Source organism: Marmota flaviventris, chromosome 8 (assembly GCF_047511675.1).
Source record: "Marmota flaviventris isolate mMarFla1 chromosome 8, mMarFla1.hap1, whole genome shotgun sequence".
Lineage (NCBI taxonomy): Eukaryota > Metazoa > Chordata > Mammalia > Rodentia > Sciuridae > Marmota > Marmota flaviventris.
The window spans coordinates 40,909,722-40,930,031 of NC_092505.1; the positions used below are offsets into that span (position 1 = coordinate 40,909,722).

General features: G+C 51.1%; 2 protein-coding genes across 3 annotated transcripts; one reads left to right on the plus strand and one right to left on the minus strand.

The window, feature by feature from the left end:
* Positions 1–104: 104 nt before the first annotated feature.
* Positions 105–14,057, minus strand: Clcn2 (chloride voltage-gated channel 2). 2 transcript variants are annotated; one of them, XM_071615160.1, is made up of 24 exons: positions 13,878–14,057; positions 11,457–11,613; positions 11,166–11,297; positions 10,472–10,507; positions 10,252–10,385; positions 10,071–10,148; positions 9,913–9,991; positions 9,656–9,781; positions 9,483–9,567; positions 9,289–9,390; positions 8,424–8,508; positions 8,108–8,263; positions 7,677–7,746; positions 7,320–7,430; positions 6,820–7,033; positions 6,158–6,291; positions 5,745–5,917; positions 5,508–5,622; positions 5,227–5,300; positions 4,934–4,993; positions 4,779–4,817; positions 4,516–4,620; positions 670–756; positions 105–531 (listed from the first exon to the last, which is right to left on the minus strand). In XM_071615160.1, the coding sequence occupies exons 1-24, from the start codon at positions 13,947–13,949 to the stop codon at positions 337–339; spliced, it is 2,619 nt and encodes an 872-aa protein (XP_071471261.1). In that variant the 5' UTR covers positions 13,950–14,057; the 3' UTR covers positions 105–336. The 2 variants fall into 2 exon arrangements, with proteins under 2 accessions (XP_071471261.1, XP_027807336.1); XM_027951535.3 differs by having other exon boundaries at positions 10,472–10,600.
* A 1,812-nt stretch (positions 14,058–15,869) lies between these two features.
* Polr2h (RNA polymerase II, I and III subunit H) lies at positions 15,870–20,102 on the plus strand. Its single transcript, XM_027951567.2, has 5 exons — positions 15,870–16,078; positions 17,022–17,105; positions 17,198–17,291; positions 18,789–18,872; positions 19,740–20,102. The coding sequence occupies exons 1-5, from the start codon at positions 16,006–16,008 to the stop codon at positions 19,855–19,857; spliced, it is 453 nt and encodes a 150-aa protein (XP_027807368.1). The 5' UTR covers positions 15,870–16,005; the 3' UTR covers positions 19,858–20,102.
* Positions 20,103–20,310: the final 208 nt, after the last annotated feature.

Below are 20,310 nucleotides of genomic sequence, written 5' to 3' on the forward strand. Positions count from 1 at the left end.
TTTAAGAATTTGTTTTATTAAATTAATATAAAAATCTTTGTAAATCTCTATATACATCTGGTCATTGGAGGTTCCAGTATAAACCCATCTTAGTTCTACCTTTTTTCCCTTCAAAGGGGAGCAGGGGTCAAGTGACCCATCCTGCCAGGGTGGTGCCAATCTTCCTGCACTTGGAAATCTTCCTGCAGGTGGGTGCTGGGTGGGATTCCAGGTAGGATACACTGGGAGAAGCTAGCATCCCAGGTCTGGACAGGGGACTGGAGCTCCAGCTGCCTCCTGCTTTCCCAAGGCAAAAGGGATATGGCTACCACCATCCTGGGCCACCCACAGAAGGGTTCACTGGCACTTGTCGTCGCTGTCAGAAGGGCTGCCTTCCCGGGGAAGGCCGTGGCGGGAGCGGGGCCCCCAGAGTGCATGCACCTCAGTGGTCTCTGTGTCACTGCTGCTGGTGGCACTGTCTCGGAAGCTGGCAAGGGGTGGTCGGACTTTCACACCCTGTGCTGTGACAGAGCCCTCGATGGCCTTCCGAAGCTGGAAAATGAGAGTTGTCAGCTGTCTGGACTTGGAGCTTTCTGCTCAGGCCCCTCCCCAGCACTCCTATGGGGAAGTAAACATAAGCTTCCATGTCATTGGAAGGGGATGTGGCTTTGTGGGTTACTACTATCTCACCTCCTTTAGGGTAACAATTCCAATGAGTCTGCCAATACTGGTAACATAAGCATGGTCCACTCCCAGTAGTGAGAAGATGGTGTGAGTCTGCAGGGTGGAGAGAAAATACATTGGATTTGATGTTGGAAGGGGCAGTTCTGAAATCACAGGCCAAAGGGACCCAGGACAGGGTCTGTGGGGGTATCCCAGATAATGGGAAGAAGGGGACAGGTCTACTGGAAGGAAAATAGAATGTTTCTGTGCCTGTAGGCTTCAGAAACTTGATGGCTGAAATCCCTTATATCATTTTAATTGATGAGGTCACCCTCATGTCCCTATGTTTGTTTTGCTTTGGGCCTTCTCCCAAGTTTTCAAATGTGATCCCCAGTAATTCAGAAATTGGGCTGAGTGTAGTGGCACTCGACTGTAATCCCAGCATCTTGGGAGACTGAGACAGGAGGATCGTGAGTTCAAAGCCAGCCTCAGCAACTTAGGCCCTAAGCAACCTAGCAAGACCCTATCTCTAAATAAAATACGAAAAGGGGCTGGGGATGTGGCTCAGAGGCTGAGTGCCTCTGGGTTCAATCCCTAGGACCATAAAAAAGAATTCAGAAATTGTCAGTCAGTCCCCCTTGTGCTGTAAGTGGATTTTCTTGGGCCAAATATCTTGAAAACAGCTCTCCTGACTCAGCAGTTCCTGGAATTTCGGCCTATCAATTATCTCACTGTTCTGAGTTTAATTGTAAGCCTCTTGGCTTAATGGTTGATTCAAGATGGGCAGTAATAACCCTGCTTCTTGAGTACCAATTACTTAGAACTCACTTAAATTGTCTTAACACCTTTTAATTGTTTTCTTATACCCTGAAATTCTATAGAAAGGGATTTCTAGAACTTTCCTTTTTCCATCTAAGGCATGACAGTATTTATAAAAAGAGGCAAGAAGTTCAGTTTTGGAAAAAGCTCTTCTGTGTCCCTTAAGTATCTACAAAATAGTCATGTTGTTAGCAAGTCCTTCCTCATATCTAACTTGAATCCTACATGCTACAAGTCAGCCTTAATTTCCTTGTATGACTCCAGTGGGAAACATCTTTATTATAGGGTTTCTTGTTTTAATAATCCCTTAGCCTTGTCGCCTTATGGTCAAATAATCCCTCTCATCTTCTCCCAAGAAGCCTATTAAATAGTTCCCTTGGATTTTCCTAATCAGAGTGGGCTCTGGCAGGCAATATGCTTTTTAGGTTTGTAAATCACTTGTCTGTGACAGTGACCAAGCCTCACCAATCTACTTCCTAAACATCCTCGCTATTCTCCCCAGCTATTAGCCTCGCTATCTTCACCAGGACTAGGGCCACAATCGTAGAATGGGTTTTTTCTCTGGCTTGGCTCTGCTGTCCTGTTTTCTTAGACTTGCTCAGTGCTTAGCTTCCTAGAATGGTCCATGAGATCCTTCCCAAGCCATCCCCAGCTTGTCTTACTGGCCGATTCCATGGTGCATTTTAGCTTCCAGACTCACATAATCACTCGACTCTTTTCTGAAAATATTCATTTCTTCCACACTTCAGACCTCTCATTGTACCATCTTTAAAAATCTCCCACTGTTCATTCTTCAGTATAAGTAGCAGTAGTAATTCCTAACACGTTTTAAATACTCTGTGTGAGGCACCGTTTTAAGTGCTTCCAGGGTCTTATCTCCTTTAATCTTCAGAAAGCCAAATGAGGCAGGTCCCCCACTTTACAGATAAGTAAAGTGAAGCGCAGAGAGGCTAAGAAATTTGCTAAAGTTGCACAGCTAACTCACACGTGGCAGTGAGCACTGGTCTGGCCCTCACAACTCCCGCTGTTTCTCTGTAGGTGACCCCTGAATGAATGAGGTACCTGGCTGGCACATGATCAACAACACAGGTTCTTGAACAGTCTCCAAAGTATTCTCTCTCCTCTTGGAATGTTTTCTTCTGAACTTGACTGGGCTACTACTTACTGATTCCTCGGGCCTGCAGAGACATTTTGAATTCTAATCTTTTATGTCCTTATCATCTAGTTCTTTTTATTTTTGTTGATTGGTTCCTTTTAAAGGCTTTTCTTCCTCTGATTTTTACGTTTGTAACAAACATCTGCTTTGTCCCTTTTAATTTAATTAGACATCAGGGAGCCCATTGGAGGGTCCAACTTTCTTGGGCTTGAGAACAATGAACTGACAGGAAGAGACAATGTGGTCTTCTGAAAGAATCCTGGGAGCAGGACCAAGAGCTCTGAGTTCTGGCCTGACTCTGCTAAACTGACTTAGGCAATGACCTCCTCGTCATGGGCCTCAGTTTTCCTATGTACTAGAATGGCTTAGACGACAGACCTTTTATTTTTATTTTTAAAAATATTTTTTCAGTTGTCATTGATGGACCTTATTTTATTCATCTATTTAATACAGTGCTGAGAATCAAACCCAGTGCCTCACACATGCTAGGCAAGTTCACTACTGCTGGGCCACAACTCCAGCCCAGCCACAGGCTTTTTGAGTCAGACCATCTTGTATTCCAGGTTCTAGTTCCACTCCTAACTAGCTGTGCTTACCTCCCAGAATCTCAATTTGTTCTATAAAAACTGGAATATCACCATATCTATCTTATAGTGTAGTTGTGAGGATTAGATTACACATGTGATGACCTTAGCACAATGTCTGGCATATAGCAACACTCAAAAATATCATCATCATTATTGTGGATGTCTGAAGATTAAGATGATTAATCATTGTGGAAAAGCTTTAGCAGTTTTAGGGACAAAGGCTTTAAATAAAAGCCTAATATATTATCTTTAAGCCTATCTCCTCTTTTTCTTGCAACTGTATTGCAATTCCCCATTCACTTTAATCTGAGGTCTTTATCTAAATGCTGCCAAGTTCCTTTATTGCTGTTTGCTTTTTTGTTTCTCTTTTGTCCCCTGTCCTTCCTGCCTCCACCTCTGCTTGTAGCATGCAACGCTGACTCTTGTGCCTAAGCCAGCCACCCACCCAAGCATTGGGCCTTGGGAGTTTTACCTGAAGCCTGTCCCCTCAACCCACATCTTCCAACAGAGGTTTGTACATTAAGTCTGTCAAAGATTTAGCTTTTGTGGGGTGTGTCTGCACTCCCTGCCTTCACTTAGAAGCCTATAGGTGCCCATTGGCACCAGCTACCTCTTGGGAGCCCTGAAGCCATACTCCCCAGAAGGCCCCCACCTTCCTCAGGTGTCTGCCTCACCCCCTATTCACCTATCTGTACTGAATCTCCCCAATTCTGCAGTGGTGTTGACTTTCTGCTGAGCTATTTTCCTGAGTCTCTACTAGTTTTCCTTTGGCCCATATTAAACTAGACTTTCTGGGGTCTGACATTCCAAACCCCCCACTGAGTGTTTCTCATCTTTGTTTATTTCTTTTCTGCAGTCTCTCCACCCCTACTTGGCTATTTGTTAGCTTGTTTATTAGATTTTCTTATCCTGCCTGTTTCTCACCCGATCTTTTCAGTGTGGGTGTATCAGCCTTGTTGGGCTCTGGCAGCCTCCTGCCTAGCTCTGACCCTGGCCTGGCCTTTTGGCTTACAACCAGCTCAAGCTCTGTCTTTGTTGCTGCTTTGCTCCAATATTCCTGGGGGTGAGGCTAAGCAGAGGAAAAATGATGCCTGGCTCCACTATGGAGCAAGGGCAAGGCTAAGGGGCCTTGGCTTCCAGCCTCCCATTGCCCACAGTAACATATCTGAAAAACATCTCAACAGAGTCTACTCTCTCGCCTCCTTCCTTTCCCACTGGCCTGACTCTAAACTTGTTGATGTGTGTGGGGCGGGTGGTGGTGGGGGCAGACCCAGATCCCTATCCTGTTCCACACCAGGCCACTGGCCCTACCTTGTGCAAAGAGGTGCGCTCCACCAGCTGGAAGGGGGCAGGATCAATTTTGCAGTCACTGAAGTTGACAGGTTCATCTAGTTGTTGTTCTTCCCACTCCAGAATCTGAGAGGAAGAGACTGAAGGTTAGGGAGAAGGTGTCAAAAGCTGCTCTCACCTTCCTAAAGGTCGACTTGCCCTTTATTCTACCCCATGGTCTTTCCCATCAGAAAGACCGAACACACCCAGGAAGAAACAGGGTCCAGAGTCCAGTGGCGCCTTACCTCCTCAGGGCTCATCTCGCCTTCCAGGTCCGAGTCACTCTAGAAAGGAGGGAGGGAGGTGAGTGGAACTCCAGTTCTGGGAGGTTTACCCAGCCTAGACTTTCAAACCTCCCTGCCCAGTGCTCCTGAGCTGCAGGAAGAGAGGCTGAACATACCGCCAGGGAGATTCGGACCCGCTTCAGCTTGCGCTTGTCACAGGATTCTGGCTTCTCCAACTTTGTCAGAGCCAAACCAGAGAGGAAAGGTGTTGAGGTTATATGGAGAGGGGAGGTGAAGGGTGTGGTAGAGCTCAGTGGGAAGGGCACCCTGCAGGATCAGAGCTGACAGCTGGGAGGGCAGAGGGCAGGTAGAATGGGGCAGGCACTGACTGGTTAATGGAGAGGGGGGTCTCAGCCATAGAGGGAACTGGGGATAAAGTAAACCAGGAGGGGCGGCTCCAACCACTCACCTCTGAAGCCGCCTCAGGAGGTGGACTGCCACAGAAAAGGCTCCTGAGGGCAATGCCTGCTGACTCCACATTGCCTGTGTTCCCAAACACAAGGCCCCAGGGGAAATGTCATCTTGGGGGAAGAGGACCAGAAGAGGTAGAGAAAGCAAGAGAGAGGTGTCTCATTTCTACCCCTGGCCCATCTGGGGGGGTCTCTTTTAGCTGATAGGGTGAGCAGGAATCCTATGGATCTCAGTGGCCTAGTTCAGGCTGTGTATGGGATGGAGGAGAGATGAGCTCACCTGTAGGACTCTCCCTGAGGTTGGTGGCATTGCTGGGTCCCCTCTTTAAAGCAGGCTTCAGGGGCTTGTGAGTCTCCCCACGGGAGGCAGGGAAGCCTGAGTCATCTGTGTTCACCTGCATAGGCAGGAAAGGGCTGGAGAGGCTGTGGCTCCAGACCACCCTCTAAATCATCTTCCCCATCCGTCTATACAATAATATTTTGGAAGTGTGTGTGGCTGTGGGGCTTTTCCCCTCACCTGGAAGCGGACAGACGTCCCTGGGCTAGGAGGACTCTCCTGATCAGAAGGTGGAGATGCCTGGGCCTTTCTACGTTCCTGCATGTACTGTCGCCGGCGGGTGGGGCTCAGTTGAGCTGCCAGTAGGGCCACCACCTGTGAGCGCTCAATGGACCCCAGCAGGATCATGGACTCTGGATAGAGCAAATGGGAAGACTCAGTTGCTGGGGGGGTGACCCTCCCACCCCTTGGACCTTCTCTCACACCCATAGTGGGGCCTTGGATATAGGATACACACCACAGGGAAACCCCTGCCTGGCAAGTGCTAATCCATTCCCTTTGGAACCAAGGAGACTAGTCCTGAGCTCCCTGCCCATCCCTGAGCTACAACCCTGGGAGGTGCTCACAGCACCTGGGAACCCTCCTAGCCTCACCAGGGGACTCCACTAGGGCCAACATGCGACCCTTGGTCCTGTGCAGTGCCAACCGCAGATCCCGGAAGGTGCAGCTGAGGGCCACGTGGGGAACATCCCGCACCATGATGTCCTCCACTCGCACCCGGTACTGCCTAGGGGCAGAGTGGGGTACTCAGTTTGTCATCAGCATAAGGAGAATAGCCCAGAGCACTACCACCCCAGTGTCACAGGGAAGGCCCCAGAGCCCCAGAGGACAAGGGACAAAGGGTCAAGTGTCCAGAAGTGTACCTACCCACCACTATTTTTTGTACTGGGGATTTAACCCAGGGGCACTCTACCACTGAGCTACATCCCCAGCCCTTTTTACTTTTTGAGACAGGGGGTCACTAAGTTGCTTAAAGCCTTGCTAAGCTGCTAAGGCTGGTCTTGAACTTGTGATTTTCCTCTCTCAGCCTCCTGAGTCACTGGGATTATAGATGTGTGCCACTGTGCCTGGCCTCACCCTTCTTTTTGGTCAGCTGGGGCAACCTACAGGGAACCCCAGGGAGAAGGCAGCCTGAAGGGAGGGAAGGAGCAAGATGGCCAGTCCCCCAGCTTAAGGCCTTGCTGGAGGTGGGTGAGAGGGCTCCTAGGAAGCCTTCTGCCCCTCACCCACACCCTTTGCACCCTGTCCTCCATACTGGTGGCGGCCCCAGCCCAGCTCAGGCAGGTAGGGCAGTTTCTTGATCCTGATGATGCTGTCATAGAGTGAGGGCTGTAGGCTCTGGGCAACAGCATTGGCCAGGATGACGGCAATCATGACAGGCAGGATGTGGGCGATCTGGCCCGTGAGCTCAAACACAATCACGGCTGTGGATACTGTGTGTGTCACTGCTCCTGCCAGTGCAGCCGCCCCTGGGGAGAGCCATTCTCAGTCTCAGGATTCCCAGGCCCCAGAAGACCCTCCCTTCCCTGGGCAGGGCCTATGGTGGTCCCTCAGGGCCGTCCCTAAGGACTGGACCTCTTCATCTGCCAGCAGGGGGCACCAAAGACTCAGACTCTGTGGCTGGGGCAGTGGTCTTCCAAGGCAGACTCGGACAGTGAGGGTCAGGGGTTACACTGCTGGGGGCGTGTTTGCCTAGCATGCAAGACCCTGGGTTTGATCTCCAGCACTGCAAAGCAAGAGACCTACAGCACTCACCAACCACTGCATAGCCCCCAGGCACAATCCGGTAGGTACTGCTGTCTGTGTGAATCCCATCTGGGAACCAGGCAGCCATGCTTTCACCCACCAGACGTCCAAATGCTGCTCCTTCAGGGAGTGGGGTGGGAAGAGAAAAAGGTAGTGGAGGGGGAGGGCAGGGGCACTAGGAAGAGAAAGGGTCAGAGGGTGGGGGAGGGGCCGGTGGGTCATTCAGTGCAGGGGGCATCCCTGCAGGGTTGGGGGTCTGGGCAAGGGGCTGGACTAAAACCCACTCCTGGGCAGAGAGAGGATGGCCAGGGATTGCCAGAGTATGGGGAGGGTGCAGGCCGGGAGGACAGGCAGTTGCAAACTCACCGATGACAAAGACAGGCATGAAGGCCCCACAAGGCACAGGGATGGTTGTGGCCAGTGCAGACATCCAGAACTGCAGACAAGAGGCAGTTCAAACAAGCAGAGGTGCCCCCCAGGGAAGCCTGTCTTGCTTATCAGTGGGAATGATCTCCCCAGGTATCCCAGAATCCCAGGAGGTGAAAGGAAGGGAAAGGACTCTGGAACCATATGGCTTGGGTTCAAATCCTTACACACTGAATAACTGTGTGACTGTGGGCCAATTACTTAACCTCTTTGTGCTTCAACTCCGTGTCTTTAAAACAGGGACAAGAGCACTTTTCTTATAAGTTTGCTATGAAACTTAAAGGAGTTAACACAAAGCAAGTGCTTGGGACAGCGCCCACACCCTGTAAGCCTATGTAACGTTAGCGATATGTATATGTAGGAAGCCCCACCTTCATCAGAATGAAGATGACCAGAGTGAGGAAGACGTTGGCACGGGGTGGGCTCCAGGCCTGTGAGGTGCTGGATGGCTCTAGCTCCTCTACTAGGCCCTGGCGGACCCATGTCCGGTTGTCAAACAAGGTGACCAATGTCTCCTTCTGTGAAAGCTAAGGTAAACAGGGTGCCTCAGGCTAGGGAACAGACAAGCTGCTGGGAAAGAGCCAAAGGAACCCACAAGAACAGGGATCCCAGAGTCTTGCTGGGCTGTTACTTTAGAAGTAATGTGTCTGAGGGAGGAGTGCACGTGTCAGTTTTGCCTGGGGTTACCTGTCCAGCCATGAACTGCCCAAAGCCAGGGGGGAAGGTCAGAGTGGAGATGAGCAGGGTCACCAGAGCCGGGAAGAGCAGGCGTCTAGAGATATAGGTTTCACAGCATCAGGCATGGGGAGTGTGACCTCCTAGGGACGGCAATGAGCTGAGTGCCCTCACATACCTCAGGGCTGAGGTCAGAGCAGAGTATTGGCTCTTATGAGTAGCAGCAGCAGAAAATCCATCCCTAATGCTTTTTTGGACACCTCTGAGCGGTGACTCTGCCCTCCACCCGCAGAAGGCCCAACTGAAGGGCACATTGTGTGAGGGTATAGAGACATTTCTGCTTCTGTCTCTCTGTGGCGACTTGGGGTGAAGGTTAGTGTAGAGGAAGCTGGGGTCACTCATGAAGTGGACCAAAGGTGCTGTAGGGAGCAGGTTCAGTTGGCTGCCCTCTCCCTTAAGGACGTAATTTCAACAAAAGTCACTTCTCAGGCCTCTCCACTCCTAATCATCAGGGTCACAACTGAGAGCTGTGTTCCAGAGATAAAAAATCTCATCCATTCCCATGGGTCACAGGGGGTAAACCAAGGCAAACAAACACTCTCCAGGGAACACTGCCATCTAGGCCAGGCCACAGGACGAAAGAAAGCTTCAGTCTTGGATCCCAAATATCCTTTGTCACTACTAAAATTTCAACTTTCCAGTAATTCATATGAACGTCAGAATGTTTAGTCAGCCTGGAAACACGATTGGCTCATTTCTCAGTGCAGTGCCTAGGCCACTCTCTCTTCCTCACTGTACCATTCCTCATTGTCCCCCTGCCCCGTGTCTGGCCCTCATACAACCCAAAGCTTCCTGGAGAAGTCTATGGTCAACTCACTTCCTCATGAGGAAGCGATTGATGGTTTTCTGCTTCCGCATCACCTGGACAATCTTCCGGTTCAGGTAGACAAAGAGGGCTCCCCCAAAGCCACTAGCAATGCTAGAGAGGGAAGAAGCACTAGTGTTGAAGAGGGTCTTCTTGTGGAAGCCTCCCTCCTGTCCGCCCCCACCTCCCACCCCTCAGTTCCTCACCCAATGACAGCAAAGGCTGGCAACTCCTGCAGGTCAAAGGGGAAGTCGAGCCGGAACCGGGTTTTGAAGAGTGCAGTAATGGTCTCTGAAGGAGTAGCAGGGAGGCAGGTCTAGCTTCAGCGATCCCCCACCTAAATCATCTTGGGCTCCCTCATCCCCCAGGTGCCGCCCACCTTCATCACGGTTCCAGACTGCCAAGACCCGGAAGATGAAGGCACTGAAGGTTGCAGCAAAAAAGCCCCGCCAGTAGTTTCGCACAGCGAAGAAGGTGGAGGTGACCTCGATACTGAACAGGACACCTGCCAGGGGAAGGCGAGAGCATTACTTGGGGCTGGGCGTGGTCTAAGGACTCAGACCCAGAGGAGAGGGGCAGAGGAGGAGAGGCCAAGGCAGGGTTGGGTTGCTGTGCTCATGGAGGAGTCCTACCTACCTCCAATAGGTGCTGCAAAGCAGCAGCCCACGCCCACAGCACAGGCAGCAGCCAGCATCTCCGTGTTCCGAGATTCATTCTGGCAAGAGTGGTGCAAGGGGGCATTAGCCTGGGCTCAGCACCTACCCACCCCCCTTTTTCCCCAGGGATCCCCTTACCTCGTAGATACCCCCAAAGAGAGAAAGGAACTTGCTGAGAAGGGCAGCACACATGCTCGCAATATGCACAAAAGGGCCCTGCAGGGTGAGGGCCTGTGATGAGTGGGGAGGGGCCCTGCCCTGATCTTGGCCTGGTCTCTTTCTCCACTGGGAAGGACTCCATTTCCCAACCTGCAATTACCTCTTTGCCAAGGGGCATTCCACTGCCCAAGGCACAGGTCAGCCCAATGACCTTAGCCACAAAGGTCTTGAGAGTGAGGTATTCTTTCAGCACCACTCCCCGCAAGATGGTCTTCATCTCGGGGATGCCAGACCCTGGAGGGGGTTCATGCCCATAAAAGTCACTTGATGTTCACACTTCAGGAGGCCTGACCTCTGCCCTCTCCTCTCTCCTATCATACCAACAGCCTGAGGGGCCAGGATCTGTGTGAATCCAGCTGAGAAAGTGATGAGAACGACAGGGTAGGTAACCCAGGCCAGGTACTGAAGTAAGATGCTGGTGTTTAAGCCCCGAGACATCCACTGCTGGGCTGTGGAAAGAGGACATGCTGCTGGACCCCAATGCACACACCTGCTCCTGGCCACTGGGACACACTAATATGATGTTTTCCCAGGGAATATTGCACAGAGCCTGGGTACAGATGGAAGGAAAGGGGCCCTAGGGCATAGACTAGGACAAAGCCCACTGTAGGTAAAAGGGTCAGTTGGAAAGAGGCAAGAAGTTTGCCGTGTGTGGTGGCACACACCTATAATCCCAGTGGCTTAGAAGGCTGAGGCAGGAGAGTCGCAAGTTCAAAGTCAGCCTCAGCAACTTAACGAGACCCTGCTCTAAATAAAGTATTTATAAAAAGGGCTGGAGAAGTGGCTCAGTGGTTAAGGGCCCTGGGTTCAATCCCCCATACCAAACCAAACCAAATCAAGACAACAACAAAAAACCACCACCAAGTTATGACCTATGGGAGTGGCAGTATTGTGCCCGAAGGCAGTTAGACTGTATAGGGAAAGTGATCAGTGGCCAAGAAGCCTCAACAACTTTTGCCCATTGGAAGTAGGTTGGTTTTCCCCAGTCCTCCCACTGCCAGCCTTTGCTCTCACCCTGTAGACAAACAGCAATGGCATAATCCATGGCCCAGCTGACCAGTGCCATGAGGAGCCCCAGGAGGACCAGGAAGATCCAGTCTTCACCAACCCTGGATACTAGGAACTTGTGGCAGCGTACTGAACAGACTGGGAGCAGGGAAGGTAAGATCAACAGGGAGTCTGGCACCAAAGTACTCCTCTCCTGGTTACTGCTTCTCCCCTTCCTCCACTGGTAGCTCCAATGGCTTCTTCCCCCTTCAGCACATCACAACCCCACCAGGTCCCCTGCCCCAACCCAGGTCTCACTGCGGCATCTGGCACATCGGCTCTGTCCATATTCCAAGAGCTCTGGGGGAGCCCGAGGAGAAGGGGGCCCCTTCCAGGGCTCAGGGCCTCCCAGGCGAATCCGAGCAGCTTCCTCTTTGGCAAAGGCCCCGAGTTCCTGAGTATACCGGCCATACATCTGGAGCAATGGGGAAGATGGGGCATTAGTGTGCATGGGCTCAGTGGGGATACAGGGAGGGCGCCTGGGGCCTTGACTCCCCTTCTCCCAGCCTCCATATTATATAGCCCCCTTGAACCCACAGTTCCCACTCTGGCTTGGCGTGTGGGAACAATGTACATTGCTGAGTGTGGGGGCTGCCCTGGCTACAGTGACAGGGACAGCCAAGGTACAGGGACACAGATCTGGGGGTGGCAGAATAATTGGTCCTCTTCTCACGGGCCAGAGGTGGGAGCACTGAAGAGGAGTGGGAGGGAAGGCTCCAGAAGAGGGAAAAGATGGAAAAGCCTAAGGCACAGTCTGAAAGTGGGAGGAAGGAAGGTCAGAGAATAAGGGATGGTCAAGGGCATATGGGCAACAATAAGAGCCTGGCAGAGCTGAGGGCGGCTGAGTAGGGCCTAGAAGCAGGCGCGGCCCCAATCCTTATCACGTTCCTGCTGGGCCTCTGGCCTGTTACCAAATCAGCTGCACCCCTCCCACCCACCCTAATCCCCTTGTCCCCATTCTCCACCCCCCGACTAGCCAACCCGCCCAGCTGGGAATGGAAAGCTTCTCCATGAGGGTGGAGAGTGCTTGGTGGCCTCAGCCCCACTCTAGAGCTGCCCAGAGTCCAGTAGCAGGTCGGGGACAGCAGAGGCTGCGGATGGCAAAGCTGTGACTGTGGATGCTGGGTGATGGGACGGAAGAGTAGCCGAGCTATGGCTAGACCTGCCAAGCTGGGCGTGTGTTGGGGGGTGGGGAGGAGTAGATTCCGGCTGCCACCCGCAGAGCTTCAGGACACAAAGGGCTCCTGTTGGGGCTGGGGTTGGAGGGGGGAGAGGGAGGGACAGATAGAGACACAGACAGAGAGTGAGAGATAGTGAGAAAAGGGAGAAGCTCAGAGAGGAGAACTAGAGAGAGGCCAGAGAAAACACAGGAGAGATGAGGGGGGAAAGAAGCAGGGAGGAGGAAAAGAGGGTAGAATATAGAGATACAGTGTAGGAGGGGGGAGGTGAGAGACAGACAAAAGGGTAGGAAGGACAAGGGGGAGAGGCTGGAGCACAGAATGCCGGGAGAGAGCTTGACCCTGAGAGCTCATTCCTGAGATAGAGCCACAAGGGAAGGAGATGTGGCTGGTGCAACAGAGACACCATTTGGGAGGTCAGGTGCCTGGCTCCATGATCAGTGCCCCCTCTTTGGCCTCTGTAGACTACAGATATCTCTCACCCTGTCCCAAGGGCTTGTTCTGCTCCCTTTGCTCTGCTCCCATACCTACCACCTCCCCTGGTCATCCTGTTTCATCCAGTCTCCCTTTCTCTCTCTCTTTTGTAATTGGGCACCTCCCAGACTCAGTTACAGCCCAGGCCCTCTTCACCTGGAGAGGTTACCTCCCTGCCACCCTCCTGGGCAAATTCCAGCCCAAGCTGATAAAAAGGAGCCATGGGCTATTCCTTTACCTAGGGCTTAGGTCTTCCACTCAAGTGATATAAAAAAGGGTCAAATGGCTTCTCAAATACTAAGTAAAGGTTGAATCAGCTGAAAACCCAGGACCCCTCCTCAGTAGAAAATGAGGTCAAGGAACACCCAGGGTTGGGTGGGGGCTGTATGGACAGAGGGGTCAGAATGGACAGAGGTCCCAATTCCCACACTCATATCTGTTTCACCCATCCTCCCTAAAGCTCCTATCCTCCAAGGTGGCAGGCCATTTCCCCTAGCCAGGATCGACTGAGAGGTTCCTGCCAATGCTGGTTTTGAGCCCACAAAGGCAGAGGTTTGGGTCTGATCACCTGTCTACACACTCTAGATTCTATGCCTAGCAGAATGTCATTCATGTACATTGTAGGGGCACAGGGAATGTCTTGGATGGTGGAGACAGAAGGGGTGTGGAGAAAGTTCAAGGGTGTGGATGGTACTGGGGAGGGGTATTAGCGCGCTGAGACTTGGGCTCAAACGGTGAGGAAAGGGGCAAAGAAAACGAGTGCGTTGGAGTGGGGGTAAAGGGAAGCACACCGCAGATAAACACTTGGTGTCATTGTCCTCTGCAGGCCCCCAGGCTCAGCCAGAAGCCAGCAAGCAGCTTTCCAACCTTTTGGCGCTGCAGCCTCTCGGACTCCTCAGCCTCAGTTTCCCCAGCTCAGAGGACTGAGGCGGAGGTTGGGTAGGCCCCCAACCCTTGCGCTCCCTAGGGTAATCTGGAACAGCTGTGCCTAAGTGCAACCCTTCGAGCTCGTCTCGGCTTCACTTACCAGGGTCTGCTCGTACTGCAGCGCTCGCGGCTCCATCCCCTCCTCGGCCGCCGCGGCCGCCACGGCCGCCATCTCCGTGTACTGCCCTCTGGCTTCCCTCTGCCGCTCGGGCTCCGGCCTGGTCTCTGCTCCCAGCCCGCAAAGCCCGAGCAGGCACCCGTCCGGTCCCCGCAGCCCGAGCGGCCGAGTGCAGAGTGTGGCGGGTCCCGGGCGGGCGCCGCAGGCGCAGCCTCCCGCTCTCGTCCCCTCCTCGGCGGGCGGGCCGAGGGCGGTGCCCTCTGCGCCGCTCCGCCCGCCGGCCCATCCGGAGGGGCCGGCCCATCCCGCCTGGGGTCTGCGATGGAGCCGCCTCTCAGGCTCGAAAGAGGCGGCAGGGGGCGCTTTGCGTGAGAGCACGCGCCCCCTCCCTTGGAGGCTGGGGACTGACTGGGGCACCCACGGCTGGGGCGAGGGCGGGTCCGCTGGCACGTGGAAGGGATGGGCCTGGTCCACAGCTCTCTGGGCGGGGCAGGAGGACTTGGAGACGTTGGGGTTCAGTAGGGCTTGGGGCTTGGGGCTCCAAAACCGTCTAAATTGGGCTCCTGAGACTCGATCCGTTAGGAGCAGCCCCTTCTCTGCTCCTAGAGAGGAACAGGTGGTTCAGGAGAGTCCGGGTAGTCCCCTCTGCCCCATCCAGGGTGAAAAGCAACTGGGAGCGAGTCAGAGGGGAATTCTAGGCCGCCTTCCTCATTCCCTCCCTTTCTTCTTTCTTTCCTCGGGGCTCCCTCAAGGAGGTGCACCTGGAGCTGCCAGGCCTGCGGGGTGTGGGGGGGTGGAGAGGGTACGGGAAGAGGTGAGGCCTGAGGGAAGGGAGTTGTAGGTGCTGGGGAGGCCACTCCTGGGAGGCGGGTGTGGGGGAGCAGAGGTCGCTTCTCCCTGGCAGGGCCCAACCAGAAACCCGAGTAGCTGCTGACGTCTCGCCGTGTTAGGGGAACGGCCTGCTGGGGCTCCGCATTCTCTATCGGGGTCCTTGGAAGGATAGAACAGGGTGGAGTGAGCACAGGGTGGATAGGCATTGTTAGAGCTAGAGCCACGGGAGAGCGCGGGCCCCAGAAACAGTTTGTAGGAGGGCGCAGTCCCAGGATGAGGGGCATTTAGGGGACAGCGGCAGTGCTCTAGGGGAGGGGTCGGTGCCCAGTGAAGAGGCAGTATGAGAGAGGAGGCAACCAGGAAGAAGGGGCAGTTTGAGAGAAGACCTCTTCTCTCCAATAGGGGGACAATGCCAAGACTAAGGGGTATGTGTGCAGGAGAGGGCAGTGGTGGGGGAAAGGCAGTACCAAAGTTGAAAGGGCAATGCTTTTGGGGAGCGCAGTGTGAGGGGATTAATGTCAGACCTAAGGGGAGGTGGTGGCAGGAGAGCAGGACCCAGGGAAAGAGGGCAGTGATGGGGAGGGTGCAGCACCAGGGGAGGGGACAGTGCAGACTTTTCTTTTCTCCATAGTGACATCAAGGCAAATTCCCAAACCGGACGGACCCGGTAGGGTGACGTCCAGCAGGGCCGAGCTGGCTCGGGCCAGCCCCGGGGGCCTTGGTGCCAGCTGGAGGGGCTGGGCACTATGCCCTGCCCGGCCAGCTTTTCTGGGGGCGGGGTTCTGTTCCACCCGCCCCCGGTGCGGACTGTGCCCGGGCGGGCTTGCGGACCAGCAGGGCAGGGTTAGGGCCGGGCTTCTCTGGGCCAAGGATCAAGGTCCTTGCCTGGGTTAGGCCCCCACGCATTCCAGTCTTCGGGTCCCGGACTCTGAAGAGGGCGCAGTAGAGCAGTAGCGGAGCTCTAGAACCCGCGCCACCTCCGCGGAGGTGGGACCTATTTGTGTCTCCGCCCTGGGCGTGTCACCTGAACTTAGAGACACGCCCTCAACGTCCAAGCCTCTCACAGCAATCTTTCCGGGCGGAAGTGTAGAAGCCCCGAGAGGGACTCGGCGGAAGTGGCTGCCTTACTGCAAGTCGGTGCGCATGCGTCATTCTGTCCCCGTGGAGCTCTTCAGCCTGAACCTTTTTCCTGTCTCCTTTTCTCCACGCGAGGGGGTGCGCGAACCCCCAGTCGTGGCTGCGTGGTCAGCACTTCTTCTGGTTTCTTGGCCCCCTCACGATGGCGGGCATCCTGTTTGAGGATATATTCGATGTGAAAGACATTGACCCGGAGGGTAAAAAGTTTGACCGAGGTAAGTTAAGGTACGCAGGAGCGGTACAAAAAAAGAGGCCTGTCTCATTGCCACGCCCCTGGGCCCCCTCTCCACCCTGCTCACGTGGCCAGCCTCTAGCGACGGATTCTGATGAAGCGTTGTCCCTCAGGAAACATTTTATGAATGAGAAACTTGAGACTCTGAGCTTTCCCAGGCTTCACCCACGCAGTCAGTGCCTGCTGCCTGGGTGGCTTTCAGCCATGATGCTGACAAACTCCTGGGCATCTTTATAATCGCGACCTACTCTCTGTGTTAGAGATTATACTGTGCTCCCCTCTCACACACTTTGGCTTGTTCATTCTCAAAAGCCCCCATGAAGTAGGAGGTGTTTTTGCATTTTGTTCTGACAGGTTAAGTAACCCACCCAAGACCACAGAGTGAGTTATTTGACTTCCTAACTTGTATTCTTATATTGGCCCCAGAATCTTTAGCTGTTTGTGAAGTCCTCTCTGAGTTAGAGCTAATTGCTTGGCATACAACTCTTTATTCTGCAATCCATCGACAATTTTTTCTCCTTGGTGATACTTTATTTGCCTACAGACTGAGATGTTTATCAAGTTCTTATTCATCCTGTTAATCCTCTCAGCATAATGTATAGCACAGAAAGAGAAAACCTTTGGATAAGTAAGAACTTGCCCAGAGTCATGTTCTCAATCATTCAGGGGGCCTAGAGCCTAGATATTTGCTGCCAGAGGATCTTTGATTCTTTCTGGGGTTTCTGTTCTATTGCCATAGTTTTTGCCCTTTTTCTTCTTGCACAGGTTCTGATTGAACCTGCACTTCCTTGAATGCAGTGGAGAGGTTAATGGATGTATACCAGGTTACATTAAAATTCTTTTGCAGTTAACCACCAAACTGGGATCTGTATGTTCTGCCCTGGGCTTGATAAAGTATGCCTGTCACTTACTTTGTTTTTCCCCAGTATCTCGACTGCATTGTGAGAGTGAATCTTTCAAGATGGACCTCATTTTAGATGTAAACATTCAAATTTACCCTGTAGACTTGGGTAAGTATTGAACACACACAATAGCAAGAGTTTTTTCCCCTTCTTCTTAATTTCATCTATTCTTCATCCTCAGATATTGCATTTATTTCTAGGTGACAAGTTCCGATTGGTTATAGCTAGTACCTTGTATGAAGATGGTACCCTGGATGATGGTGAATACAACCCCACAGATGACAGGCCTTCCAGGTGAGGGAGTAGAGAAGGGAGCACTTTAAATATTGAAATATGCCCTGAGGACTAAGTGGTATAGAACCACCTCTGCAAGTGGGGGTTGAACTGGACCTTGGCCTCATACCTGGTAGGCAAGTACTCTATCACTGAGCTCCATCACTAGCCTTTTTTAGTTTATTTTGAGACAGGATCTTGCTGAGTTGCCCAGGCTGGTTTCAAACTTGCAAACCTTCTGTCTCAGCTCCCCTGAGTAGCTGGGATTACAGGTATGTGCTATTGTGTCTGATTTAGAAAGACCTTTATTTAGTCCCTGGAATAAATGATTGTCAGCAGAATCTGAGTAACCTTAAGGAAAGTGCTACACTTAAGAATTCAAACAACCAGGGCTGGGGTTGTGGCTCAGTGAAGAGCGTTTGCCTAGCACGTGCGAGGCCCTGGGTTTGATCTTCAGCACCACATAAAAATAAATAAATAAAAATAAAGGTATTGTGTCCAACTACAACTAAAAACCAAATATTAAAAAAAAAAAAATTCAAACAACTATCTGGGTGTGGTGGCTCACGCCAATAATCTCAGCTGCTCAGGAGGCAGATGCAGGAGAATTGCATGTTCAAAGCCAGTCTCAGCAACTTAGCCCCTAAATAACTTAGTGGGACCCTGTCTTAAAATAAAAAAGCAAAAAAGCTGGGGGATGTGGCTCAGTGGCTAAGCGCCCCTGGGTTCAATACCTAGTACCAAAAAAAAAAAGAATTCAAACAACCAGGTGTTTACTGAGAGCAGTGATACCATGGATATCATGCTTGTGAGGTGTAGCTTTTTGAAGATGGAGGAAATGACCATTGAGTGACCTAGGCTATGTGGGAGGAGTTTGGTGTGATAGAGAGGCATTGGAGCACCACTGAGTTTAGTTCTTAGCTTTAGTACTTATTTGTTGAATACCCTAATCTCTTTTATTCTTAGTTTCCTCATCAGTAAAATACAGATGTCATACTTGGTTCAAAGGATTATGGTGGGGAAGGACTAAATGACATCATATTTCTAAGGTGGCTCTTGTTATAATGCTGGCACTTAATTACCAGTTACCATTTTATTCTTATTTTTAATGTTTTTGTGATGATGTCTCACTATGTTCTCCAGGCTGGCCTCATGCTTCTGAGGTTCAAGTGATCCTCCTGTCTCTGACTCCCAGTTAGCTAGGATTACAGGTGTAGCCATTATACCTGGCTATTAGTTACCATTTTAAAAGGATTTTTTTTTTTTTTTTTTTGGTACCTGGGATTGAATTCAGGGATGTTTTCCACTGAGCCACATCCCTGGCCCCTTTTTATGTTTTATTTTGAGACAGGGTCTCGCTAAATTGCTTAGGGCCTCACTAAGTTGTTGTGGCTGTCTTGAGATCCTCCTACCTCAGCCTCCCGAGCCATGGGATTGCAGGTGTGTGCCACTGTGCCCAGCTGAAAAGGATTGTTTGTAATTATTATGAAGAATAACTTTGTCACTATTGTTCTGCAGGGCTGACCAGTTTGAGTATGTAATGTATGGGAAGGTGTACAGGATTGAGGGGGATGAAACGTCTACTGAAGCAGCAACACGCCTGTAAGTTCCGCAGTCTGGTGAGAATCCTTTTCCTTCCTCCCTGGCTAAGAAGTTGGGCCATGCTCTTGCTTCCTGTGTTGGGCCCTTCTCCTCAAACGCCTCAAACTTACTTAGAACCTAAGTATAGCTGTTCCTGGTACAGTTTCCAGTCTGAAGTATTGGCTGCCCACTTTGCCCTTTGTCAGGATCTCAAGGCCCAGTGGTTCCAAAACTTAATCCTGCTGTGTGAAGTGCCAAGAAGAGTGGCTTCCCCAGGAACAACATGCAGTATTAAGGATTAAACTGCTAGACTTTTTTGTTGTTGTTTATTTGTGCGTGTGTGCTTTGGTACTTTGTAACCCAATCCCTGATTCTTTGGTTTCCCTGCTTATTTTTTTCTTTAAAATTGTATTAAAACAATATGTGTTCTTTGTAAGCTATTTGAAGCAGAGAAGTAATGTAAAGGGGGAAAAGTTACCTATAATTTTATACCCAGGAGGAACCTTTTACATAAACATTTTTGAATGGTCTTTTTTTTTTTTTTAAGTCTATTTTTTTCTTTGAGATCATGTTGTTTATTCTAATGTTTTCTTCTCTTTTTGTTTAACATATGTACACCATGTTTCCCCATGTTAGTGTAAAGCTTTTCCTAAACACTTTCAATGGCTGTATAACATTCTGGTTTCATCTTAATTCATTTGGCCATTCCCCTAATTTTGTGCATGTTGGTGTTTTCCTCCTTTGCTAGTATAAACAACAGTGCTTTGCATGTATCTGTGCATTTTTCTTTGTCTGAATTTTTGGTTCCTTAATGACAGAACACTATTTTTTTTTTTTGTATGCTGGGATGGAGCTCAGACTCATGGGATGGGGATCCTTCTATTTCAGCTCTGCCTATGTGTCCTACGGGGGCCTGCTCATGAGGCTGCAGGGTGACGCCAACAACCTGCATGGATTTGAGGTGGATTCCAGAGTTTATCTGCTGATGAAGAAATTGGCCTTCTGAACCTCAAAGGATGCCAGCCTGCTCTTGGTCACTCAGGTTGTGGACATTGTTCAAACCTGAGTAGAAGTTGTTGTTGTTCACCTGTTAAGGAGGAACTGGTTTTCTGCCCACTGTTGGTGCATCTTTAGCTAGTCTGAACTCAATGGGAAACTGGCTTGCCTGTGAAAGACCCAATGGGAAAGCTTGAAGTGAATCAGGAGTTATTTTGTGTATATATGACTTTTTAATTAAACTTTACTTTTTAAGACTCTCCTCCCCCTTCTTTAACACATTTTCATTTTAAAAAAATTGTTTTTCTTTTAGTTGTAGATGAACAAATACCTTTATTTTGTTCATTTATTTTTATGTGGTGCTGAGGATTGAACCCAGTGCTTCACACATGTCAGGCAAGTGCTCAACTGTTGGGCCACAACTCCAGCCCCATTTCCATTTTCTTTAAAATTGTTTTTTCCA